The sequence below is a fragment of the Hypanus sabinus genome, chromosome 31 (assembly GCF_030144855.1).
Source record: "Hypanus sabinus isolate sHypSab1 chromosome 31, sHypSab1.hap1, whole genome shotgun sequence".
Taxonomy (NCBI): Eukaryota; Metazoa; Chordata; class Chondrichthyes; order Myliobatiformes; family Dasyatidae; genus Hypanus; species Hypanus sabinus.
The window spans coordinates 26,801,010-26,828,509 of record NC_082736.1 but is presented as its reverse complement, the minus strand read 5'-3'; the positions used below and the strand labels follow the sequence as shown (position 1 = coordinate 26,828,509).

General features: G+C 50.3%; 1 protein-coding gene across 6 annotated transcripts in view; it reads right to left on the bottom strand.

Moving 5' to 3' along the window:
- Positions 1-27,500, bottom strand: part of zmp:0000001168 (signal-induced proliferation-associated protein 1) — a 233,755-nt gene that overhangs the window by 51,827 nt on the left and 154,428 nt on the right. For all 6 annotated transcript variants that reach the window (XM_059955267.1, XM_059955269.1, XM_059955264.1 and 3 more), the window contains 2 exons: positions 20,380-20,537; positions 16,357-16,939 (listed from right to left, as the gene is read on the bottom strand). In XM_059955267.1, the coding sequence (XP_059811250.1) occupies positions 16,357-16,939; positions 20,380-20,537 (741 nt within the window). The remainder of the gene's footprint in view (positions 1-16,356; positions 16,940-20,379; positions 20,538-27,500) is intronic.

Below are 27,500 nucleotides of genomic sequence, written 5' to 3'. Positions count from 1 at the left end.
AAAGGATGTTTCCCATGGTGGGGGAGTCTAGGACAAGAGGGCACTGCCTCAGAGGGGAGCCATTTAAAATAGAGATGCGGAGAAACTTCTCCAGCCGGAGGTGGTGGGTTTGTGGAATTCGTTGCCACGTGCAGCTGTGGAGGCCGGGTCATTGGGTGTATTTAGGGCAGAGATTGATAGGTTCTTGAGGTTCCGGGGAGAAGGCTGGGGAGTGGGGCTGAGGAGGACAAAAAAGGACCAGAAGGATCAGCCATGACTGAATGGCCGAGCAGCCTCGATGGGCCAAATGGCCTAATTCTGCTCCGCCATCTTATGGTTGCTCTTGGCAAATTTTTCTGCAGAAGTGGTTCACCACTGCCTTCTCCTGGTCTTTACAAGATGGGTGACCCCTCCCCAGATATTAATAAGGTCGCCTGCCTGGCGTCAGTGGTCGCGTAACCAGGACTTGTGATCTGCACCGGCTGCCCGTACGGCCGTCCGCCGCCTGCTCCCGTGGCTTCACGTGAGCCTGATCGGGGGGGGGGGGGCGCTAAGCAGGTGCCACCCCTCGCCCAAGGGTGACCTGCAGGCCAGCGGAGGGAAGGAGTGCCTCACACCTCCCCTGGGAGAGGCCGCCGCCGCCCGATACAAGCACAAAGAACACTTATCTTAGAAAGAAGATCCACGATAAATATCAATTACAAAAGCACAATGGAGTTCAGAGCTACTGACCAGGTGCGGGGGAACAAGAGAGGCAGCCCTCAGATCTTGCTGCCAATGGGTGCCTGGTTCTCACTGTGGGTTTGGTGGCGTAAAGGGCCCTCTTCCATACTGTATGCCTCCTTTCCCTCAGGTAAACACCACAGCAGAGCAGCGTGCTTGCCAAACCACGCCACACCGCCCCTTTAAGGCACTGTCCCCTTTAAGGCACCTTGCAAAATCTGAGAGAAAAAAACCCACTGTACTCCCATTTTGGTTCCGCTTTGAGAACTTATAAAAAAACACCTCTTTCCTTTGTGGCATAACTTCCTGTTCCTCTTGTCACCCAACTTCCTGTTTCCTTTCTTCGCACACAATGCCTTTCCCAAATTTATGTTACAGTGTGACACACTTTAAACACTTCAATTGCTAAAGCTGACTAATAGTTATCAGTCACAAACTCAGAAGCAGTATTCTGATTTAATACAAACACGCACAAAATAACTCACACGATACAGGAGGTGAAACACTAAACGGCAGAGTTGGATCGGAAACACTGGCTGATGGCATTTTAACCGTGCGGCCCGGGTACGGCGGGAGGATTTGAAGCACCAGCGGGAGGGGGACACAGATAGAGTGGATGTGGAGAGGATGTTTCCTGTAGTGGGGGAGTCTGGGACCAGAGGACACAGATAGAGTGGATGTGGAGAGGATGTTTCCTATAGTGGGAGAGTCTAGGACCAGAGGACACAGAGTGAGTGGCTGTGGAGAGGATGTTTCCCATAGTGGTGGAGTCTAGGACCAGAGGGCACAGATAGAGTGGATGTGGAGAGGATGTTTCCTATAGTGGGGGAGTCTAGGACCAGAGGGCACAGATAGAGTGGATGTGGAGAGGATGTTTCCTATGGTGGGGGAGTCTGGGACCAGGGGACACAGATAGAGTGGATGTGGAGAGGATGTTTCCTGTGGTGGGGGTGTCTAGGACCAGAGGACACAGATAGAGTGCATGTGGAGAGGATGTTTCCTGTAGTGGGTGAGTCTGGGACCAGAGGACACAGATAGAGTGGATGTGGAGAGGTTTCCTATAGTGGGGGAGTCTAGGATCAGAGGACACTGATAGAGTGGATGTAGAGAGGATGTTTCCTGTGGTGGGGGAGTCTAGGACCAGAGGACACAGATAGAGTGGATGTGGAGAGGATGTTTCCTACAGTGGGGGAGTCTAGGACCAGAGGACACAGAGTGAGTGGCTGTGGAGAGGATGTTTCCCATAGTGGTGGAGTCTAGGACCAGAGGGCACAGATAGAGTGGATGTGGAGAGGATGTTTCCTATAGTGGGGAAGTCTAGGACCAGAGGACACAGATAGAGTGGATGTGGAGAGGATGTTTCCTATGGTGGGGGAGTCTGGGACCAGGGGACACAGATAGAGTGGATGTGGAGAGGATGTTTCCTGTGGTGGGGGTGTCTAGGACCAGAGGACACAGATAGAGTGCATGTGGAGAGGATGTTTCCTGTAGTGGGGGAGTCTAGGACCAGAGGACACAGATAGAGTGGATGTGGAGAGGATGTTTCCTGTAGTGGGGGAGTCTGGGACCAGAGGACACAGATAGAGTGGATATTCCTGTAGTGGGGGCGTCTAGGACCAGAGGGCACAGATAGAGTGGATGTGGAGAGGATGTTTCCTATAGGGGAGTCTAGGACCAGAGGACACAGACAGAGTGGATGTGGAGAGGATGTTTCCTATAGAGGGGGAGTCTAGGACCAGAGGACACAGATAGAGTGGATGTGGAGAGGATGTTTCCTATAGGGGAGTCTAGGACCAGAGGACACAGACAGAGTGGATGTGGAGAGGATGTTTCCTATAGAGGGGGAGTCTAGGACCAGAGGACACAGATAGAGTGGATGTGGAGAGGATGTTTCCTATGGTGGGAGAGTCTGGGACCAGAGGACACAGATAGAGTGGATGTGGAGAGGATGTTTCCTATGGTGGGAGAGTCTGGGACCAGAGGACACAGATAGAGTGGATGTGGAGAGGATGTTTCCTATGGTGGGAGAGTCTGGGACCAGAGGACACAGATAGAGTGGATGTGGAGAGGATGTTTCCTATAGAGGGGGAGTCTAGGACCAGAGGACACAGATAGAGTGGATGTGGAGAGGATGTTTCCTATAGAGGGGGAGTCTAGGACCAGAGGACACAGATAGAGTGGATGTGGAGAGGATGTTTCCTATGGTGGGAGAGTCTGGGACCAGAGGACACAGATAGAGTGGATGTGGAGAGGATGTTTCCTATGGTGGGAGAGTCTGGGACCAGAGGACACAGATAGAGTGGATGTGGAGAGGATGTTTCCTATAGAGGGGGAGTCTAGGACCAGAGGACACAGATAGAGTGGATGTGGAGAGGATGTTTCCTATAGAGGGGGAGTCTAGGACCAGAGGACACAGATAGAGTGGATGTGGAGAGGATGTTTCCTATGGTGGGAGAGTCTGGGACCAGAGGACACAGATAGAGTGGATGTGGAGAGGATGTTTCCTATGGTGGGAGAGTCTGGGACCAGAGGACACAGATAGAGTGGATGTGGAGAGGATGTTTCCTATGGTGGGAGAGTCTAGGACCAGAGGACACAGCCTCAGAATCGAAGGGCACCCTTTTAGAGCGGAGGTGAGGAGGGATTTCTTTAGCCAGAGGGTGGTGGATCTATGGAATTCATTGCCACAGGCGGCTGTGGAGGACAAATACTTGTGTACACTTAAGGCAGCGGTTGATAGGTTCTTGAGTGGTCAGGGCATGATGAGAAACGGGGAGAAGCCAGAGGACAGGGAAATGGCCCGATTCTGCTCCTTTGTACGACCCTGAGGTTCATTTTCCTGCGGGCACCCTCAGCAAATCCACGAACCGTGCAAGTACAAAAGTAATAGTGAGTACGCAGTAACTATCAACAACAGGAGATGAAGAGTCTTTGGAAGTGAGTTCTGGGAACGGTTCCTGAAGCTGAGTGAGGTTACACCCTTTGGTTGAGGGGTTGTAACTGTTCCTGAACCTGGTGGTGCGAGTCCTGAGGCTCCTGTACCTTCTACCTGATGGTTAAGGGGTGGTAACTGTTCCTGAACCTGGTGGTGTGAGTCCTGAGGCTCCTGTACCTCCTTTCTGATGGTTGAGGGGTGATAACTGTTCCTGAACCTGGTGGTGTGGGTCCTGAGGCTCCTGTACCTTCTACCTGATGGTTGAGGGGTGGTAACTGTTCCTGAACCTGGTGGTGCGAGTCCTGAGGCTCCTGTACCTTCTACCTGAAGAAGAGAGCACGGCCTGGGTGGTGGGGATCTCTGATGATGGAAGCTGCTTTCCTACAACAGGGTTTCATGTCGATGTGCTCAATGGTGGGGAGGGCTTTACCTGTGATGGACTGGGCCGAATCCACTACCTTTTGTGGGATTTTCCGTTCCAGGGCATTGGTGCTCCCATATCAGGCAGTGATGCAGCCAATCAATACACGCTCCACTACACATCTGAGTTGAATTGAATTGAATTATAACCATATACCAATTACAACACGGAAACAGGCCATCTCAGCCCTTCTAGTCTGTGCAGAACGCTTACCCTCACCTAATCCCACTGGCCCGCACTCAGCCCATAACCCTCCATTCCTTTCCTGTCCATATACCCATCCAATTTTACTTTAAATAACGATACTGAACCTGCCTCTATCACTTCTACCGGAAGCTCATTCCACACAGCAACCACTCTCCGAGTAAAGAAATTCCCCCTCATGTTACCCCTAAACTTTTGACCCCTAACTCTCAACTCATGTCCTCAAATTGACTTTATTACTTAAATCTTTCTCATACACGAGGAGTAAAAATCTTTGTTACATCTCCACATAAATGTGCGATGTGCAATCATAGTAATTTATAATAAATAGAACAGTCAATGTAATATAGAGTACACTCAAATCAGTGTGAGTTCATCAGTCTGATGGCCTGGTGGGAGAAGCTGTCCCGGAGCCTGTTGGTCCTGTCTTTTATGCTGCGGAACCGTTTCCCGGATGGTAGCAGTTGGAACAGTTTGTGGTTGGGGTGACTCGGGTCCCCGGTGATCCTTTGGGCCCTTTTTACGCACCTGTCTCTGTAAGTGTCCTGAATAGTGGGAAGTTCACATCTACAGATGCGCTGGGCTGTCCGCACCACTCTCTGCAGAGTCCTGCGATTGAGGGAGGTACGGTTCCCGTACCGGGCAGTGATGCAGCCCGTCGGGATGCTCTCAATCATGCCCCTGCGATTGAGGGAGGTACAGTTCCTGTACCGGGCAGTGATGCAGCCGGTCAGGATGCTCTCAATCGTGCCCCTGTAGAAAGTCCTTAGGATTTGGGGGCCCATACCAAACTTCCTCAACCGTCTGAGGTGAAAGAGGTGCTGTTGTGCCACACAGCCGGTGTGTACAGACCACATGAGATCCTCGGTGATGTGGATGCCGAGGAACTTGAAGCTGTTTTCCCTCTCAACCCCAGATCCATTGTTGTCAATCGGGGTTAGTCGGTCTCCATTCCTCCTGTCGTCCACAACCAGCTCCTTTGTTTCTGCGACATTGAGGGAGAGGTTGTTTTCTTGACACCACTGTGTCAGAGAGATGACTTCTCCCCCGTAGGCCAGCTCATTATTGTTTGAGATGAGGCCAATCAGTGTGGTTTCGTCGGCAAGTCTAATTATCAGACCTCTGAGCAAGCAGAGGCACTGCCTGAGCTTTCTTCATAATTGCACTGACACGCTGGGCCAAGGGCAGGTCCTCTGAAGTGATTTAAAGCTGCTGACCCTCACCCCCTGAGGACTGGCTCGTGGACCTCCCGTTCCTTCTCCTGAAGAGTCAACGATCAACTCCCTGCTGTTGCTGACGTTAAGTTGCTGTGGCTCCTCTCAACCAGATTTTCAATCTCCCTCAATCTGCTGATCCGTCACCACCTTTGATTCGGGCAGTGACAGTGGTGTCAGCCGCCAACTTAAGTACGGCACACAGACATAACATGGGGAGGAGGACGAGGAGCAGGAGGAGGAGAAGAAGAAAGCCTTTAACTCGGAGTGGAGTCATCGGGACACCACCGTGACCACGTTTTTCTAGCGGGCTTTCTCGTCTTTACGAGGCCGAGTTGCTGGCTCGACGCTCGACCCGGCCCGGATGGAAAGCGTGCTTGGGGGGGCCGGCCGGATTCGAACCCGGGAGCCCTCGCTACGGAGTCCGGCGCTGACGCCACTACGCCGCCAGCCGTAGGCTAAACACGCGTAGAGCAGGGGGCTCCAGCCTCGTGGTGCCGCTGGAGATCGTGGAGGAGACGCCGTTTCCAATCCGAACTGACTGGCGGGGAAATTGGGAACCCAATTGCTCAAGGAGGTACCGAGGCCAAGGTCGTGGAGCTTATTGACTAGTCCTGAGGAGACGACGGCATTGAATGCCGAGCTGCGGTTGATCAGGAGCATCCTGATGCGTGCAGCTTTGCTGTCCAGATGTTCCAAGGTTGAGTGAAGAGCCAGCGAGATGGACCTCTTATGCCGGTAGGCATACTGGAGAAAGCAGTAGCTGGCATGCTCCATCGCCAACCTCTCAAAACACTTCACTACGGGAGTCCCTCTGGACGAAAGTCAGAGAGGCAGGTAACCACGTTCTTCTTGGGCACCGGCGTAACTGAAGGGGGCTTGAAGCAGGTGGACACCTCGGACTGCCTGGGCGAGAGGTTAAAGACTCCACTGGACACTCCTGCCAGTGGATTAACACCAGTCCGTCGTACTCGGCCAGGTACCCCCCTCTGGGGCAGGATGCTTTCTGTGGGTTCACCCTCCTGCGGGATGCCCTCACTGAAATCCCCGGATCACCGGGGGTGGGGCAGGTGCCGTGGCAGTTCAAGCAACTTCCTCCGGGCTTTGACGGTCGAACCAGCGTGGAAGGTACGGAGCCCACCTGGGAGCAAAGCCCCGTTGTCCGGTGTCGCTTGTAAAGAGGTGACAGCGTTCGAGCCCCGCCACGATCGTCGGACATTGGTTCGAGTTTAGTCCAGCCGTGAGGTGGCTTTTCGGAGATCGTACGTAGACCCCTGGGGTCTTCCTTGGTCACCAGGCCCGAATCCCTCTGACCCGGCCCCCAGACCTCGCGGCACGGCACGATTCAGTGGGAACGCGCTCATCCGCGACTGTTTTTAAAATCAAGTCTGTGACGAACACCGTGGTTCCCTATGACCCTCTGGTGAGTCCGTAAGACCATGAGATAGGAGCAGGGTTAGGCCGTTCGGCCCATCGAATCTGCTCCACCGTTCAACCAATTGATGACAAGGTGCCGCACATGAGGCTGCTTAGCAAGATGAGAGCCCGTGGAACTACAGGGGAGTTACTAGCACGGGCAGAGCATCGGCTGGTCAGCAGAAAACAGAGAGTGGGAATAAAGGGATCCTATTTTGGCTGGCTGCCAGCTACCAGTGGCACTTCACAGGGGTCAGTGTTGGGACTGCAGCTTTTTACAATGCATGTCAATGATTTGGACTATAGGATCAATGGATTTGTGACTAAATTTGCCAATGATACAAAGATAGGTGGAGGAATGGGTAGTGTTGAGGAAACAAAGAGTCTGCAGAGAGGCTTAAATAGTTTAGGGGAATGGACAAAGAAGTGGCAAATGAAATACAATGTTGGAAAGTGTACGGTCATGCACTTTGGTGGAAGAAATAAATGGGCAGACTATTATTTAGATGGGGAGAGAATTCAAAATGCAGAGATGCAAAAGGACTTGGGAGTCCTTGTTCAAGATACCCTAAAGGTTAACCTCCAGGTTGAGTCAGTTGTGAAGAAGGAGAATGCAATGTTGGCATTCATTTCTAGAGGTATAGGATATAAGAGCACTCTATATTCTCTATAAGGCTCTATAAGGCACTCGTGAGACCACACTTGGAGTGTTGTGTGCAGTTTTGGGCTCCTTATTTTAGACAAAGATATACTGACATTGGAGAGGGTTCAGAGAAGATTCACGAGAATGATTCCAGGAATGAAAGGGTTACCGTCCTTGGGACGTCTGGCAGCTCTTTGGCTGTATTCCCTGGAGTTCAGGAGAATGAGGGGGGATCTCATAGAAACATTCCGAATGTTAAATAGATTAGATATAGCAAAGTTATTTCCCATGGTAGGGGATCCAAGGACAAGAGGGCTCGACTTCAGAATTGAAGGACGTTCCTGTAGAACGGAGATGTGGAGAAATTCCTTTAGTCGGAGGGTGGTAAATCTGTGGAGTTTGTTCCACGAGCAGCTGTGGAGGCCAAGGCATTGAGTGTATTTAAGGCAGAGGTAGATAGGTTCTTGATTAGCCAGGGCATCAAAGGGTATGGGGAGAAGGCAGGGGAGTGGGGATGACTGGAAGAATTGGATCAGCCCATGATCGAATGTCAGAGCAGACTCGATGGGCTGAATGGCCTACTTCTGCTCCCATATCTTACGGTCTGGTGGTCTTATGGTCTATGGTTTGCCCATGAGCTATGAATCCCATGGCGTTATCATTTTAGAGGATCTGTCCTGGGAGGGAGGGAGTGAGGGAGGGATGAATGGATACTTCATCGATCCCAAAGGAAATTACAGTTGTAGCGTTACAAGTGCACAGATATACAAATATTAGAAGGGAAGTAAGATAGAATAAAAAACAATAGGTTACCACAAACAGTCCAACAGGAGGGAGTCGTCACTTCCCTGTCTATAGGTTGACTCACTATCGAGCCTGATGGCTGAGGGTAAGATTGACCTCATGGAACGCTCTTTGGAGCAGTACTGTCATCTTAGAAGTTTGCGTAGATTTGGCACGTCATCTGAAAGTTTGACAAAACTCTATATCTGCACGGTGGGGAGTATCCAGACTGGTTGCATCATGGCCTGGCGTGGAAGCGCCAATGCCCAAGGCCGGAAAGCCTTGCAAAAAGTGGGAGATAGAGCCCAGTCCACCACAGGAGAAGGCGGTGGCTGTGGCCCGGCCTATCCGCGGGAGAAAAGAGCCCTCCCCACCGCTGAGCACATCTACCAAGGAGCAGCGTCCGCCATCCAGGCCGCGCTCTCCTCCAGTCACTTCCCTCAGGAAGCTCCGGGCCCCCCGCACCGCCAGGTTCAGGAACAGTCGCCACCCCTCAGCCATCAGGCTCCTGAACCCGCGTGGGGCAACTGCCCTCACCTCAACTCTGAACCGGCTCCACGACCGGTGGACTCCCGTTCAAGGACTCTACAACTCATGTCCTGGGTATCACTTGCTTGCCGATCCGATTTGCACAGTTTTGCCTTCTTCTGCACGACTGGCCGTTTTTATGTATAGTTTCTCCATCGCTTCTCAGGTTTTTCCTCATTCTGCTGTGAATGCCTGCAAGAAATCGGACCTCGAGGTTGTGTATGGGTGACAACATAGGCCCTTTGATTGTAAGTTTACTTTGAAGTTTTGATGTGGCCCACAAGATGGCCGCGCTTACACAACAGCCATGTTATGTTCCAGACACAGATTAGGGGGAGCTACGGTGGGCTTGGGCTTCAGTTGACTTAGCCATGAGGTGCAAATGGTGGTCCATCGGCCTCAGTTGGACCAGGTCTTGGACTGGGCAGCGCAGCGTTGCGCTGATCTCCCTTTGGACTTGCCGTGCATTGTGCTGTGCTAGTGGACCGGGTCCTGGGCTGGCTTTGGTTGTGTTGGGCTACGCTGGCTTATCTTGCGCGACTTGGGTGTTTGGGTTGGATACCAGAGGCGTGTTCAGTGGTCTGGGGTTTTGGTCTGAATGATACCAGGGTTAGGGTTAAGTTGGGTTAGGTCAGGACCGGGGTTGAACAAGATGGTATTGTGTTTGGTTTCGGACTGGGTTAGATGGCCCTGATTTGACCCACACAGGACTGGCTTCAACAGAGCACAACTCAATGACAAGGGACGTTCTCAGAGACAACGCAGGCCTTTGGTTTCGACGCACGAACGTACTCTTCGGTCGGTCGAGGAGAAGGGAGGGCGAGGTCTACGTCTCTAACCGGCACCAATGTCGGTGGTGGGCCAGGCAGCTGGGGTAATCAACTCTGGACACCAGGACCAGTGGCAGAGAGCTCCAAACTAGAAAGACTATCACACCCCAGAAGCAAGAGAGATGCTGGAAATCCAAGCGACGCCCCCAAAATGCTGGAGGAACTCAGCAGGCCAGGCAGCATCTATGGGGGAAGAAAAAGTACAGTCGGCGTTTCAGGCTGAGACCCTTCGGCAGGACTGGAGATAAAAGATGGAGGAGTTGATATCGCCAAACGCTATCTCCACAAAGTCATCTAGATCCACAGGACAGACAAACATATTGATGTCCAATGATCCAGCTCAGGACCTCAGCAGTGAATCTCCAGTTACACTCAGCAGCCATTTTGTTAGGTACACCGTACACCTGCCCAGCAAAGCAAATATCTGATCAGCCTATCATACGGCAGAAACGCCATGCATTAAAAGTGTGCCAACGTGGTCAAGAGGTTCAGCTGTTGAAACGTCAGAACGGGGGAAGAAATGTGACCTCGGTGACTTTGATTGCTGGCGCCAGACGGGGTGGTTCGAGTACCCCAGTTACGGCTGATCTCCTGGGGTTTTCGCACTCAGCAGTCTCTAGAGTTGACAGAGAGTGGTGCGAGAAACAAAAAACATCCAGTGGATGGCAGTCCTGTGGGTGAAAACACCCTGTTAATGAGAGGGGTCGGAGGAGAACGGCCAGACCGGTTCAAGCTGACGGGAAGGGGACAGTAACCACCCGTTACAACAGTGGGGAGCGGAAGAGCATCTCTGAACGCACGACACCTTGAAGTGGACGGGCTACAGCAGCAGAAGACCATGAACATACAGGCAGTGGCCACTTCATCAGTTCCCCTGAGCCGACAGCTGACTTCCACAGCAGACACTCTGCACCAGGGGCTCCCAACCTTGTTTTGTGACATTATCTGAGATTGGGAACCACCCCTCCCCCGCCGCTCGATATCAAGATATGCCCCAGGTAGAGATTGCGATGCAGACCTAGGAAAGGGCTGAAGGATGCCCTCAGATCCTCCTTTGCCCCTCCCTGGGGATTCCTGGCCTTCGACCACCGGAGGTGCCTCCCGAACAGCGCTGAGATCCTCCAGCCCACACGTTAGGAGCTCGAAGGTTCAGCGCGGGAGGCAACGGAGAGCGATTGCGTCAAGCCACCCGCCTTCTTCGGCGCTCCCTGTCCCCTCTACGCGGGGGCTCTGCGTTTCCCCCAGCTGACCGAGGGGGAGCTCCCTCACCCAGAGGGCGTCGGGACTGTGGAACGAGCTGCCAGCAGAAAGTGGTGGACGCGCGTTCGGTTTCAGCAATTGAGGAAAATTTGGATCGGGACGTGGATGGGAGGGGTACCTTTACTCCATTTATTTACTGAGATATAGCATGGAATTGAGTTCTGATCGAGTCCTGCCACCCAGCAACCCTCCGATTTAACCCCCGCCTAATCACGGGACAATTTACAATTAACCTACCAACCGGTACATCTCAGGACCGTGCGGCAGAAACTGGAGCACATACAGATTTATTTACAAAGGATGAACTCCGAGCTCTGACCTCTCAAAGGCCTTACAAGCCTAACTGAATGTTTTTTTGAGGATGTGACTAAACACATTGATGAAGGTAGAGCAGTGGATGCAGGGTGTATGGATTTCAGCAAGGCATTTGATAAGGTTCCCCATGCAAGGCTTATTGAGAAAGTAAGGGGGCATGGGGTCCAAGGGGACATTGATTTGTGGATCCAGAACTGGCTTGCCCACAGAAGGCAAAGAGTGGCTGTAGACGGGTCATATCCCGCACGGTAATCGATGAAATGGAAGGTTTACAACCCCCACAAAAACTGCAGCTGACCGGCAATGTAGCTGAGAATCAGAGGATACTCAAGCAACAGTTTGTGATATATTTATCGGCCATCGGAGCTGAAAGAAAAGCGGACAAAACCGAAGTGGCAATCCTGTGCCCCATGAATCGGGAATGGCGCAGTAGAGGTGTACAATAATTTTGCCTTTGAAGATGGTGATAATCTCAATTTAAAGTCGATAAAGGACAGATTTGAAGTATTTTGTATACCTAAGCGTAATTTAATGTATGAGCGATACAAATTCTTCTCACGTGCACGGAGGGCTGCTGAAACAATTGATCAGTTTGTTACTGTTAAGAAAGCGTAGTAGAACGTGTGAGTTTAGATTACTCACAGACTCTCTTATTAAAGATAGACTGGTTTGTGGCATTCGAGATAACGCTCTGAGGGAAAGGCTTTCGCGTGAGCAAGATTTAAATTTTGAAAAAGCTTTGGCGCTCTGCAAAGCTTCTGAGACCGTAATGACACAGGCTGGAGAGCTTTTTGTTGGAAATTACTATGGAACGCTGTAAAAAGCGCAAATATATCAAGAAATATAACAATACGTCGACAAAACCGACGGAGAGCAAGACGGCATTTGGAAAAAAGTCATGTGATCGCTATGTGCGGGAACACAGTGTTTCACATATAGTAAACTTCGTTACCGCCGTGGTAAGATTAATCATTTTTCACGCTGCTGTAGAAGTAGAAAGAAGGAAAATGAAATGAAACAAGTAAATGCAGTGATTGAAGATGACCGTGAGGAATTTTATATCGATGCGCTTTACGAAAATGCTGACATGGAGACTATAAAAGCAGTAGCTGCAGTGTCTGAGACGACCAAACGGGGGGCAACCAATGATGTGAGAAAGCCATGGCAGGAGGAGGTTGCTTCAATGCTAGCGATGATGAAAGAGACGCCGAGAGAATATGAGATTCCGTCTAATCACCGTCCAGAGCAAGAACACTCACAGCGAGCACAGGATAAGCAAGCAGTGAAAGCACAAGTAACGGAATAAGAAGTTCTATCGAAATGATGAAGTCTCGGCATAAAGAATGAACTAGATGAAGAAAAGAAGATCGGCATTTCGTTACAAATGGAAGTGGAAGGAATCAGGAAAGATACGGTCCAAACACAAGTAGGGAAGTGGATTGCTGAAGAGGTTAGTGTGAACCGCTTACCTGAATTTCCAGATTCTAACCAGCAGGCAGGTGAGAGTACACCAAAAAGTTTAGTTGAGATAAATGAAGAAAAGCTTAAAGCAGAAAAGGAAGCGTTGCGGCCCAGATAGCGAAGAGCCAACTTCAGAGTTTCAGTTAGCTGATACAGATTTGTTTATTGACTAACGTTGTTATCTGTTTTTCTTCTCAAGGGGAAGAAGGTGCGATTCTTCAGAGATTCAGTTAACTGATGCAGTCGAGACAAAACAAGGAAACACAAGATCTGCTTGTACCACTTAGAAGGTCTTTTCGAGTACTCGAGTTCGTAAACCCTCGGAGAGACAGATAGAAACTTGTTGAATTATGTATTTGATTTGATTAATGTTGTTTGTTGCTCTTCTTTTTAAGGAGGGGAAGGTGTGCTGATATCACGTGCAACGACATGCCAGCACCTGATTGGAGAGCACTGAGCATGTACGGGGTTTGTCTGAATGGTTCAGCATGTGGCAGGGTTAAGATGTGTTTGTTTATTTCTGTAAGTAGAAGTTCCTTAGTTCTTCCAGAATATGATTCTTTATTGATAACTCATGGTATGTTTTAATGGAAGTAACATAACATTGTGGAAAGTGTGGAGGGCTGTCAGAGGTTACAACAGGACATTGATAGGATGCAAAACTGGGCTGAGAAGTGGCAGATGGAGTTCAACCCAGATAAGTCTGAAGTGGTTCATTTTGGTAGGTCAAATATGATGGCAGAATATAGTATTAATGGTAAGACTCCTGGCAGTGTGGAGGATCAGAGGGATCTTGGGGTCCGAGTCCATAGGACGCTCAAAGCTGCCACGCAGGTTGACTCTGTGGTTAAGAAGGCGTAAGGGGCATTGGCCTTCATCAATCATGGGATTGAGTTCAGGAGCCGAGAGGTAATGTTGCAGCTATATAGGACCCTGGTCAGACCCCACTTGGAGTACTGTGCTCAGTTCTGGTCGCCTCACTACAGGAAGGATGTGGAAACCATAGAAAGGGTGCAGAGGAGATTTACAAGGATGTTGCCTGGATTGGGGAGCATGCCTTATGAGAATAAGTTGAGTGAACTCGGCCTTTTCTCCTCGGAGCGACGGAGGATGAGAGGTGACCTGATAGAGGTGTATAAGATAATGAGAGGCATTGATCATTTGGATAGTCAGAGGCTTTTTCCCAGGGCTGAAATGGCTAACATGAAAGGGCACAGTTTTAAGGTGCCTGGAAGTCGGTACAGAGGAGATGTCAGGGATAAGTTTTTTACACAGAGAGTGGTGAGTGTGTGGAATGGGCTGCCGGCGACGGTGGTGGAGCGGATACGATAGGGTCTTTTAAGAGACTCCTGGACAGGTACGTGGAGCTTAGAAAAATAGAGGGCTATGGGTAACCCTGGGTAATTTCTGAAGGAAGGACATGTTTGGCACAGCATTGTGGGCCGAAGGGCCTGTGTTGTTGATGCACCATCAATAACTCTCAGAGACGTGAGGCGAGATATTGGCTTTTATTGACTGGAAGAAGGAACAAGCAGCAATTGACCACCATACTACATCCTGGAGACTGAGGGCAGGGCTCAGGACTCAACCACCTTTATACCGGGGTCTGTGGGAGGAGCCACAGGAGCAGTCAGCGGGGGGGGGGGGAGGGGGGGGTGTCCAGACAGGTATATGTAGTTCACCACAGTTGTGCCATCATTGCGGGCCGTATCAAAAGGGGTGATGAACCAGCACACAGGAGGGAGATTGAAAAACCTCTCACTCAGTATCAGCAAGACCAAGGAACAGGTTTTAGACTTCAGGAGAGAGAGAGAGACCAGAGGTCCATGAGTCAGCCCTCATTGGAGGATCAGAACTTTTAATTCCTGGCTGTCACTGTCTCTGGGGACCTGTCCTGGATGCATCATATCAACAGAATTGCAAAGAAAGCACGACAGGGCCTCTACTTCCTCAGGAGTCTGCAGAGATTCAGCATGTCATCATAAAAACCTTGACAAACTTCTATAGGTGTTGTAGTGGAGAATGTATTGACTGGCTGCGTCACGGCCTGGTATGGGAACACCAATGCCCTTTGACAGGAAAATCCTACAAAAGGCAGTGGACTTAACCCAGTCCATCACGAGTAGAGCCCTCCCAACCTCCAGCACATTGACATGAAACGTTGCCGTAGGAAAGCAGCATCCATCACCAGAGATCCCCACCACCCCAGGCCGTGCTCCCTTTTCCAGAGACCCCCACCACACAGGCCATGCTCCCTTCTCCAGTGACCCCCACCGCCCAGGCCGTGCTCTCTTCTCACTGCTGCCATCAGGAAGGAGGTACAAGAGCCTCAGGACTCGCACCACCAGGTTCAGGAACAGTTGCCACCCCTCAACCATCAGGTAGAAGGTACAGGAGCCTCAGGACTCGCACCACCAGGTTCAGGAACAGTTACCACCCCTCAACCATCAGGTAGAAGGTACAGGAGCCTCGGGACTCGCACCACCAGGTTCAGGAACAGTTACTACCCCTCAACCATCAGGTAGAAGGTACAGGACCCTCAGGACTCGCACCACCAGGTTCAGGAACAGTTACTATCCCTCAACCATCAGGTAGAAGGTACAGGAGCCTCAGGACTCGCACCACCAGGTTCAGGAACAGTTACCACCCCTCAAATATCAGGTAGAAGGTACAGGAGCCTCAGGACTCGCACCACCAGGTTCAGGAACAGTTACCATCCCTCAACCATCAGGCAGAAGGTACAGGAGCCTCAGGACTCGCACCACCAGGTTCAGGAACAGTTACCACCCCTCAACCATCAGGCAGAAGGTACAGGAGCCTCAGGACTCGCACCACCAGGTTCAGGAACAGTTACCACCCCTCAACTATCAGGTAGAAGGTACAGGAGCCTCAGGACTCACACCACCAGGTTCAGGAACAGTTAACACCCCTCAACTATCAGGTAGAAGGTACAGGAGCCTCAGGACTCGCACCACCAGGTTCAGGAACAGTTACCACCCCTCAACTATCAGGTAGAAGGTACAGGAGCCTCAGGACTCACACCACCAGGTTCAGGAACAGTTAACACCCCTCAACCATCAGGTAGAAGGTACAGGAGCCTCAGGACTCGCACCACCAGGTTCAGCAACAGTTACTACCCCTCAACCATCAGGAAGGAGGTACAGGAGCCTCAGGACTCGCACCACCAGGTTCAGGAACAGTTACCACCCCTCAACCATCAGGAAGGAGGTACAGGAGCCTCAGGACTCACACCACCAGGTTCAGGAACAGTTACTACCCCTCAACCATCGGGCTCTTGAACCAAAGGGGATAACTACACTCATCTATTGAGATGTTCCCACAACCGATGATCTCACGTTCTCGTTATTTATTGCTATTTATTTATATTTGCATTTGCACAGTTTGTTGTCTTCTGCCCTCTGGTTGACCTTTCACTGATCCTGTTTACAGTTACTGTTCTATAGGTTTCCTGAGGATGCCCACAGGGAAACGGACCTCGGGGTCGTATGCGGTGACGTGTAAGTACTCTGATGATAAGTTTTACTTCGAATTTTGATTCTGAAGAGACACATAGGGTCACTTGACTCCCACCAAGCGGAGAAGCTAGATCAGGCAACAGACTGACAGAGATATGGGCTTCTTACCTCTAGCCGGTGGACAATCTCGGTGAGGTCATCGGGCTGGCCCTCCTGAGTCCTGACAGCCACGTACTCGCCCTGCTCGTAGTAGATGATAATGCCCCCCGCAGTCAAGGTCCAGCCAATCACGTCCCGGCAGGAGCAATTCAGCACAACCCGCTGGAGCTTCTGATCTACCAGGACAACAAACTCGTTGGAGATTCCCAGGATGCACTCAGTATCGTCGGAGGAATGGACCCAGTGGGCGGTGACAATCCAGACCAGGGCCCCGGCGCTGTGCAGCTCAGGAGCCCGGCTGCCCCGGGGCCGCTCCTTCTTCTTGGTGGGGAGGGAGATGATGGAGGCCAGCTTGGAGGAGGAGGAGTCCACAGCGGTGGTGGTGACGTGGTTGTCCGCGAGGTCCTTCAGGTACTCCTGCCGCGTCCGGACGGCCATGGCGTGGAACTTCTCCGACTTCTCGGCGGCGTTCTCCGCGTTGACCACCTTGGCCAGCAGGAACTCGCGGAAGGTGGAAGACTTGGGGAAGACTGCTCCCTCCTGGAAGAAGGGTCCAAATTCGGGGATGTCCTTGGAGCAGGTGACAGCGACGCTGGAAAAGGAAGGAAAGATTATGGTTTCTCTCCGGGATGCCCAGAAGCAGATGATGACGACCAGAGCGGCCATGACGGGGTTGAAATGGTGGTTCAAGCCTCAGCTGAGGCAGCGTGTTTGTGTCCTCGAGCAAGGCACTTAACCACACGTTGCTCTGCGATGACACCGGTGCCAAGCTGCTTGGGTCCTAGTGCCCTTCCCTTTGGCAACATCGGTGGCGTGGAGAGGGGAAGGCCTGCAGCTTGGGCAGCTGTCGGTCTCCCATACAACCCTGCCCAGGCCTGCGCCCTGGAAAAACCTTCCAAGGTGCAAGTCCACGGGCGCCTATTACTGGAAGGTGTTTTAAGGAAGAAGATAATTAGGATAGAACAGGTTAGTTACTGTTAGGGCGTCTTCTGGAGTTAGGGTATCTAGCAAATATTAACTTCAGTAACCAATTTTCAGACCTGAATATGGATTGTTGATTGAATTCAAAATGCAAGTCGGAACAGTAAAGTGCAGACCGGGAAACACCGACTTAACTGGGACACGTCCGCACGTGCATGAATCGACACCCCAGTGCATGAATACACCTCAGAGACCCGCCCCCTCCCCCGCGCGGCATTTAGAGCAAATTGCAGGCCAGGAGGCATCCGACTGACTGAGATGTCTGCCTGTGCATGAATGCAATCAACACCCCGTTGCACAAGTTGGATTCGACACTTATTGGAACTTAATTTGACTTTTATAACAGAGGACTGGATGAGGATCTTGAAGCTGGTTAACTCTTCCTCGATTTGTGCTAGCCATTCATTGACTCAATTTAAAATTGTGTATCGTCACTATTTGATGAAGGAGAGATTGTCTAAAATCTCTCCTAATGTTGATAGTTATTGTGGTAGATATAAAACTGAGACAGCTACACTGAGACACGTTTTGGTCTTGTTCTATACTGGAACAGTTTTGGAAGTCAGTTTTTTTTCCACAATTTCTAAAGCACTTAAAATTAACTTACAACCTAACAAATTAACTGCACTCTTCGGAATAATTCCTCAAAATATCCGTGGTATTTCTGTGTCTGGCCAGCACGATATTGTGTTTGTTACACTGATAGCTAGGAGGGCCATTCTGTTGAAGTGGAAGGATACGTCGGCTCCCATTCTGTCACAACGGTTCTCTCAAGTGATGCTATGTCTTAGTCTGGAGAAAACCAGAAGTCGAATCTTCGAATACCATTTGAGTTCATTGATAGATTTTCTCCACCATCTAATTGTAAATTTTGGTATAATTTTTTGTTGGCTGGCACTTTGATGTTTATCTTTAGAAGCTTTTTGTCTGACGCACGGCTCCGGGGGTCAAACATCTCACGGGTTCCTTTCCCTCACATTTCTTTGCTTTAGTAGGGTTTATCTTCTCTTTTTTTTGTGTCACCGTATTTTTCAATCCTTAATACTGTTTTTTTCCCCTTTTGAGACATTGTCAGTGTTACTTACTTCGATGTACTCTTGTTACTTTGGATAATAATAAAAAAAAAGATTTGAAAAGAAAGGATTTGACATTTATTTGGGGTGCGTCGGTGGGAAGACCTGAGCATTTGAAAACTACATGTGACGCAGAGGAAGCACTATGAGAGCTTCATGACCATTGAAATTTTCACGTTAGCTTTGTTCTTTAATATATAAAAGTGTCCTGTAATGTTGGGTTGGGGAGTTCTCCCCCCCCCACCCCCCAACTCCAAAGGCTGCTAGCTTGTGTGTCTCCCAAATAAAGACTCTTATATCCACCAGTGATTTTGTCCACATTACTGCCAACGTGGCTTTGGGGTGTAGTAGGTTGCATCTGACTGATCTTAAAGAGTTCTTGGGGGAAGTTACCGGGAACGATAATAAAGGCAAGGCAGTGGCCGTTGTCTCCATGGACTTTGTGTGAGCAGGTCGCACAGTCAGAAGATTCAGTCACTTGACATCCAGGGTGAGGTGGACGTTGGGTTTGTGTTGAACACCCGGTAGGTATCTCACGCTAACTGTCTCTGTAGGAGCAGTCTGTTCCGCTTTCCGCCTGTTTGGGTTATCGTCGAAGGTAAGGAATGCTGAGGAATGTGTGTCGTCCAGTCAGGATGGTGGAACTGGGGGGCAGGTTTGAGGGAACCCTGGGGGGGGAGCTTCTGTGAGGGACACTAAGGTTGGTCTTGTGTTTTTTTTTAATTACTCGGCGGGAGATGGAGAGAGAAGGCGCTGGAGATAACCTGTTGTAGGATTCGGCCCGGTGGGGGACTGTGATTCGATGAAGCGGGGTGCCGAGGTTGACTGAGGATTGGTGAATATGAATTTTGGGAAGAGTTGAGCTCCGGCCCATGCACATTTGACAGCTTAATAATAATGGGTCCTTTTTGGGTTTTTTTTTACGAATCCTTTAGTTAAGATTCACAAATACAATTCCTTTAACTGTAGGCAGTTAAGATTCACAGATATAATTCCTTTAACCGTAGGCAGTGCGCTGTCTGTGGTTTCTCGGCACTGAGTCGTAACAGGGCTGCTGATCACACGGCATCCAGACAGGCCGGGGTTTTGGGCGGGAGGGCCCGTCTCAATCTCACGGGCCTGGCGGGACCGGAGCGGGTGTTCCCCAGACAGCCAAGGAAACCAGCGGGGCTTCTTGCGGATGACTCCAAGCTTGGCAGCGTGGCGGACAGCGAGGAAGGCCTAGCGGAGCCTGCAGTGGGACCCGGGCCAGCCGGAAAGATGGTCTGAGAAAACGGGAGGCGGAGTTGAATGCAGACAAGCGCAAAGAGATGCACTTCAGCAGGGCCAACCGGGATGGGTCTCACGCAGTGAACGGGAAGGCACTGAGGAGTGGGGTAGAGCAGAGAATAGCGGTCCATAATTCCTTCAAAGTGGCATCGCAGGTAAAAAGGACAGGTCTAGGGAGAGCTTTTGGCCCACTGTAAATCAAAGTACTGAGTCCAGGGGATGGGATGCCATGTTGAAGTCGTACAAGACGTTGGCGAGGACAGATTTGGAGTAGTGCATACAGTTCCGATCACACGACCTACAGGAAAGACGTGAATAAGGTTGAGAGAGTGCTGAAAAAGACTACAAGGATGTTTCTGGGACCGGAGGACCCGGGTCACAGAGAAAGGCTGAGTACATTAGGCCTCCTTTCCCTATGAAGGGGAGATTTGATAGAGGTATACAAAGTGTTGAGGGGTAGTAGGGTGAACGCAAGCAGGCTTTTCCCGCTGAGCTTGGGTGAGGTCAGGGGTTAAGGGTAAAAGGGGAACCTGAGGGGAGACCTCTTCGCTCGGAGTGTGGGACGAGTGACTGCAACATTTCAGAGATGGGAGGGTGACGGTGTTGGCACAGGTCAAAGGGACCGGGCAGAAAGGACTAGACGGAGCGAAGGGCCTGCTCCTGTGCCGCAGCACTCCACGGCTCCTAAGACGGGGCTGCACTTACTGACCTGTAGGAGACCTGCTCGGTGCAAGGGTGGTGGACCCGTACCACGATGAAGACGTGCTGGAAGTGGGACCGGATGGTTTTGGGCGTGAAGGGGTCGGCCCCAGCCTCCTGGAAGACTATCGTCACGATGTCATTGCCGATGTGCCGCTTCCGCAGGAGCTGGAAACACAAAGAGGGAAGGAACAGAGACACGAGATGCATCTTCGTACCCGAATCCGTCAAGGGGCCTGCTTCTTGAAACCCTAGGCCGCATTCGCCAACCCCCCCGCCCCCCCCCCCCCCCCCGTTCCGGGACCGTCGGCTGCTGGTGCAGGAAGAAGCCGCGATGGGGACCATGTTTGTGCTGGTTTCGGTTGTGTTGTCCTCTGGGATGTGTACTTTTATACCGTATTAAACTCAGGGTGTAGCAGTCAGCGTAGTGGCACCTGTGGCCCGCGATCGGGACTCAACTCCGACCCCCCTCCCCCCTCCTGTCCGTAAGGAGTTTCTGCGTTCTCCTCGTGACTGTACCGATCTCTTCTCGCGTTCCAAAGAAGTACAGGCTAGGGATGGCGTGCCAAATTAAGCTCAGGAACAGGCCCTTCAGCCCATCTAATCCATGCTGAACCATTTAAATGTCTGCTCCCACTGTCCCCCCCCCATCCACGTACCTGTCCAAACTTCTCTCAAACGTTGAAACCGAGCTCGCGCGCACCACCTGGGCTGGCAGCTCGTTCCCCGCTCTCACCACCCTCCGAGTGAAGAAGTCTCCCCTCCTGTTCCCCTCAAACCTTTCACCTTTCACCCTTAGCCCGCGACCTCGGGCTGCAGTCCCGCCTGACATCAGTGGGGAAAAGCCTGCTTGCCTCTACCCCTCATAATTTGGAGTCCAGGACCAGAGGACACAGATAGAGTGGATGTGGAGAGGATGTTTCCTATAGTGGGGGAGTCTAGGACCAGAGGACACAGATAGAGTGGATGTGGAGAGGATGTTTCCTATAGTGGGGGAGTCTAGGACCAGAGGACACAGATAGAGTGGATGTGGAGAGGATGTTTCCTATCTTGGGGGGAGTCTAGGACGGGGGTCGGCAACCTGCGGCTCCCGAGCCATTTGTGACTCTTTCACCTCTGTGCTGCGGCTCCCTGTGGCTTTGGGAAATAATTGGTCAGTATTTAATTAAAATGTATTTTATGTTAGTTTGTTAGCTTTTGAAATGTAATTCTAAATTTGAAGATTATGGTGATCTTGTACAATCTAAGTGTGGCGACACATTTCCTGGCACATCCGAAACGGCTCACAATTAGCCAGCGTTCAGGCTAAGGGAGATAGCCTACGGGGGTTTGTGAGTACGCGTCTTTTGCAGCATCTGCGTCCATGGGGGCTGGGTTGAGGGAGGCTTAAAAGCAAGGCTGTTTAGTTCGAATAAAGTTATTCGACTGCAGTTTACTGACACCGCTACAACGTGTTTTTATTGCTATTAATATACGTCACCACTGCCAATACCTGACACCCGCCAGTGCGCGATTTCTTTAATTTTTCGATCCAAGGTAAGCCAACTATGGAGAATTCTAAAAAAAGAAAAGTGACTGAAGAAAACAGAACGTTTAATGATACGTGGGCAGATTCATTTGATTCACTTGCTTTCACTGTTGACGAGACTGGTTTACATATGAGATTGCTTAATATGCAATGAGAAACTAGCAAACAACAAAAAGTCAAATGTCGCAAGGCATTTCCAGAATAAACACGCAGCCTTTGCTCAAAAATATCCGGATGGAGATGAGAGAAAAAAAGCCGTTTCGGAACTGATGCGGAAGGTTGATCTGAGCAAAAATCATTTCCAGAAATGGATGAAGTCTGGAAAATCAACGACATACGCCAGTTATATTGCCGCTCAGGAAATAGTCAGGCACGGGAAGCAGTTTACAGATGGTGAATATATAAAAGAATCTTTCATTAAGATTTCAGAACATCTATTCACGGACTTTAAAAACAAGAGTGAAATTGTGCAGAAAATCAGGGATATGCCCCTCTCTGCAAAGACTGTCAAAGACAGAACCATAAAAATGGCAGAAGACATCACAAGACAGCAAATTAAAGACATCAATTCAGCTGTGGCCTACCCGATTGCCTGTGACGAGTCTAAAGACAAAGGTGATATTGAACAAATAGCGTTGTTCTGCCGGTATGTAAACTCTGCCGGGCCACAGGAAGAACTGATTGAGTTGATACCTCTAAAAGACCAAACACGGGGGGAGGACATCTGTGAGGCTGTCTTGAATTGTTTAAGAGCCAAAGGAATAAAGACCACCCATCTGGTGTCAGTAGCTACTGATGGGGCGCCGAATATGACGGGAACGCACAAGGGATTTGTGGCTTTACTGCAGAAGTCGCTGGACAGAAAGCTGCTGACTTTTCACTGCATCTTGCACCAAGAGGCACTGTGCGCTCAAACATTTCCTCCGGAATTCACAGAAGTAATGGATGTTGTCATTCAGATTGTCAATAAAATAATGGCAAAAAGTTTAAATCACCATCAATTCCGTTTGTTACTGGACGAGCTGGAAAGCGCATATTCTGATCTCCTGCTGCACAACAAAGTCCGGTGGCTGTCCAAAGGGGAGGTGCTGAAACGCTTTGTCGCGTGTCTGGAAGAAGTGAAAACTTTCCTGGGCAGCAAAGGGCTCAACTTTCCTGAGCTGGAACAGCCAGAGTGGCTGGAAAAGCTACACTTCATGGTAGACATGACAGCGCACCTGAACACGCTGAACACAGCTCTTCAACGGGGTAAGGACGTACAGCCCTGCACATGTTGGAGGATGTTTTGGCATTCGAGCGCAAGTTGACGTTGCTTGCCAGAGATTTACAGAAAGGCACATTGTCTCACTTCCCCAATTTGAGAGAGTTCAAACAAGGTCACGACATGATAAATTCGGAGTATTTACATTCTGCAATCATCGCAATGCAAACATCGTTTGGGAAACGCTTCTGTGAGTTCAGAGAGGAAAAAAACACATTATCCTTCCCGGTCACTCCCCTAAGCATCGATCCATCCCTACTAAATACGACTGCATTGTCAGGTGTGAGTCAACCTGAACAAGTATGATAAATATTTTAATTGCCTATTATTTTACGTATATTCATATGTTTTCATTGTTCAGTGAAATAGTCCTTTTATTTTTCAGGTTGACAGCTGGCTGACGTTATTTTTGGTTTGCTGCTGGCGGCAAATTTAAGTTTGGTGTTTTTCATAAATACAAGGACTCAAATAGACGTTGAGTATTTTACTTAAAAGTAACCTTCAACCCAACGTCTTTTTTTCGGAGTTCAAAATGTTTTTGTTGCATGCAGAAATGTAATTTCATTTTCTCTGCAGGAGTTCATCAATTTCATAAATGCAACACATTATAGTTTGTTTATACATAGCATAAAGGCAAAACAAAACGTTGTATGCAGTGTTATTTCATTTTAAATGTCAAGCGGGTTTTGCGGCTCCCAGTGTTTTCTTTTCTGTGGGAAATGGGTCCAAGTGGCTCTTTCAGTGGTAAAGGTTGCTGACCCCTGGTCTAGGACCAGAGGACACAGATAGAGTGGATGTGGAGAGGATGTTTCCTATAGTGGGGGAGTCTAGGACCAGAGGGCACAGATAGAGTGGATGTGGAGAGGATGTTTCCTATAGTGGGGGAGTCTAGGGCCAGAGGACACAGATAGAGTGGATGTGGAGAGGATGTTTCCTATAGTGGGGGAGTCTAGGACCAGAGGACACAGATAGAGTGGATGTGGAGAGGATGTTTCCTATAGTGGGGGAGTCTAGGGCCAGAGGACACAGATAGAGTGGATGTGGAGAGGATGTTTCCTATAGTGGGGGAGTCTAGGACCAGAGGACACAGATAGAGTGGATGTGGAGAGGATGTTTCCTATAGTGGGGGAGTCTAGGACCAGAGGGCACAGATAGTGTGGATGTGGAGAGGATGTTTCCTATAGAGGGGGAGTCTAGGACCAGAGGACACAGATAGAGTGGATGTGGAGAGGATGTTTCCTATAATGGGGGAGTCTAGGACCAGAGGACTCAGATAGAGTGGATGTGGAGAGGATGTTTCCTATCTTGGGGGGAGTCTAGGACCAGAGGACACAGATAGAGTGGATGTGGAGAGGATGTTTCCTATAGTGGGGGAGTCTAGGACCAGAGGGCACAGATAGAGTGGTTGTGGAGAGGATGTTTCCTATAGTGGGGGAGTCTAGGGCCAGAGGACACAGATAGAGTGGATGTGGAGAGGATGTTTCCTATAGTGGGGGAGTCTAGGACCAGAGGACACAGATAGAGTGGATGTGGAGAGGATGTTTCCTATAGTGGGGGAGTCTAGGACCAGAGGGCACAGATAGAGTGGATGTGGAGAGGATGTTTCCTATAGTGGGGGAGTCTAGGGCCAGAGGACACAGATAGAGTGGATGTGGAGAGGATGTTTCCTATAGTGGGGGAGTCTAGGGCCAGAGGACACAGATAGAGTGGATGTGGAGAGGATGTTTCCTATAGTGGGGGAGTCTAGGGCCAGAGGACACAGATAGAGTGGATGTGGAGAGGATGTTTCCTATAGTGGGGGAGTCTAGGACCAGAGGACACAGATAGAGTGGATGTGGAGAGGATGTTTCCTATAGTGGGGGAGTCTAGGACCAGGGGGCACAGATAGTGTGGATGTGGAGAGGATGTTTCCTATAGAGGGGGAGTCTAGGACCAGAGGACACAGATAGAGTGGATGTGGAGAGGATGTTTCCTATAATGGGGGAGTCTAGGACCAGAGGACTCAGATAGAGTGGATGTGGAGAGGATGTTTCCTATAGTGGGGGAGTCTAGGACCAGAGGACACAGATAGAGTGGATGTGGAGAGGATGTTTCCTGTAGTGGGGAGTCTAGGACCAGAGGACACAAACAGAGTGGATGTGGAGAGGATGTTTCCTGTAGTGGGGGAGTCTAGGACCAGAGGACACAGACAGAGTGGATGTGGAGAGGATGTTTCCTATAGTGGGGGAGTCTAGGACCAGAGGACGCAGATAGAGTGGATGTGGAGAGGATGTTTCCTCTAGTGGTGGAGTCTAGTACCAGAGGACGCAGATAGAGTGGATGTGGAGAGGATGTTTCCTATAGTGGGGGAGTCTAGGGCCAGAGGACACAGATAGAGTGGATGTGGAGAGGATGTTTCCTATAGTGGGGGAGTCTAGGGCCAGAGGACACAGATAGAGTGGATGTGGAGAGGATGTTTCCTATAGTGGGGGAGTCTAGGACCAGAGGACACAGATAGAGTGGATGTGGAGAGGATGTTTCCTATAGTGGGGGAGTCTAGGACCAGAGGGCACAGATAGTGTGGATGTGGAGAGGATGTTTCCTATAGAGGGGGAGTCTAGGACCAGAGGACACAGATAGAGTGGATGTGGAGAGGATGTTTCCTATAATGGGGGAGTCTAGGACCAGAGGACTCAGATAGAGTGGATGTGGAGAGGATGTTTCCTATAGTGGGGGAGTCTAGGACCAGAGGACACAGATAGAGTGGATGTGGAGAGGATGTTTCCTGTAGTGGGGAGTCTAGGACCAGAGGACACAAACAGAGTGGATGTGGAGAGGATGTTTCCTGTAGTGGGGGAGTCTAGGACCAGAGGACACAGACAGAGTGGATGTGGAGAGGATGTTTCCTATAGTGGGGGAGTCTAGGACCAGAGGACGCAGATAGAGTGGATGTGGAGAGGATGTTTCCTCTAGTGGTGGAGTCTAGTACCAGAGGACGCAGATAGAGTGGATGTGGAGAGGATGATTCTTATAGTGGGGGAGTCTAGGACCAGAGGACGCAGATAGAGTGGATGTGGAGAGGATGTTTCCTATAGTGGGGAAGTCTGGGACCAGAGGACACAAATAGAGTGGATGTGGAGAGGATGTTTCCTACAGTGGGGGAGTCTAGGACCAGAGGACGCAGATAGAGTGGATGTGGAGAGGATGTTTCCTATAGTGGGGAAGTCTGGGATCAGAGGACACAAATAGAGTGGATGTGGAGAGGATGTTTCCTATAGTGGGGGAGTCTAGGATCAGAGGACACAGATAGAGTGGATGTGGAGAGGATGTTTCCTGTAGTGGGGGAGTCTAGGACCAGAGGACACAGCCTGAGAATAGAGGGGCGTCCTTTTAGAATGGAGATGAGGAGAAATTTCTTTAGCCAGAGGGTGGTGTATCTGTGGAATTCTTTGCCACAGATGGTTGTGGAGCCCAAATCATTGGGTATATTTAAAATGCAGGTTGATTAGTTCTTGGTTAGTAAGGGTGTCAAAGGTTACGGGGAGAAGGCAAGAGAATGGGGTTGAGAGGGAAATTAAATTAGCCATGATCAATCAGGTACAGCAGGCAGTGAAGAAAGCGAAAGGCATGTTGGCCTTCATAACAAGGGGAGTTGAGTATAGGAGCAAAGAGTTGTATGGGGCCCTTCTGCAGTTGTACGGGGCCCTGGTGAGACCACACCTGGAGTATTGTGTTCGGTTTTGGTCTCCAAATTTGAGGAAGGACATTCTTGCTATTGAGGGAGTGCAGTGGAGGTTCATGAGGTTAATTCCCGGGATGATGGGACTGTCATATGTTGAAAGATTGGAGCGGCTGGGCTTGTATACACTGGAATTTAGAAGGATGAGAGGGCATCTGATTGAAACATATAAGATTATTAAGGGATTGGACACGCTAGAGGCAGGAAACATGTTCCCGATGTTGGGGGAGTCCAGAACCAGAGGTCACAGTTTAAGAATAAGGGGTGGGCCATTTAGAATGGAGTTGAGGAAAAACTTTTCCCCCCAGAGAGTTGTGGATCTGTGGAATGCTCTGCCTCAGAAGGCAGTGGAGGCCAATTCTCTGGATGCTTTCAAGAAAGAGTTAGATAGAGCTCTTAAAGATAGTGGAGTCAAGGGATATGGGGAGAGGGCAGGAACGGGGTACTGATTGTGGATGATCAGCCATGATCACAGTGAATGTTGGTGCTGGCTAGAAGGGCTGAATGGCCTACTCCTGCACCTACTGTCTATGATCAATTGGCAGAACAGACTGGATGGGCCAACTGGCCTCATGCTGCCCCTATATCTTATGGTCTCACATTCCCACCTACTTCCACGTCTTT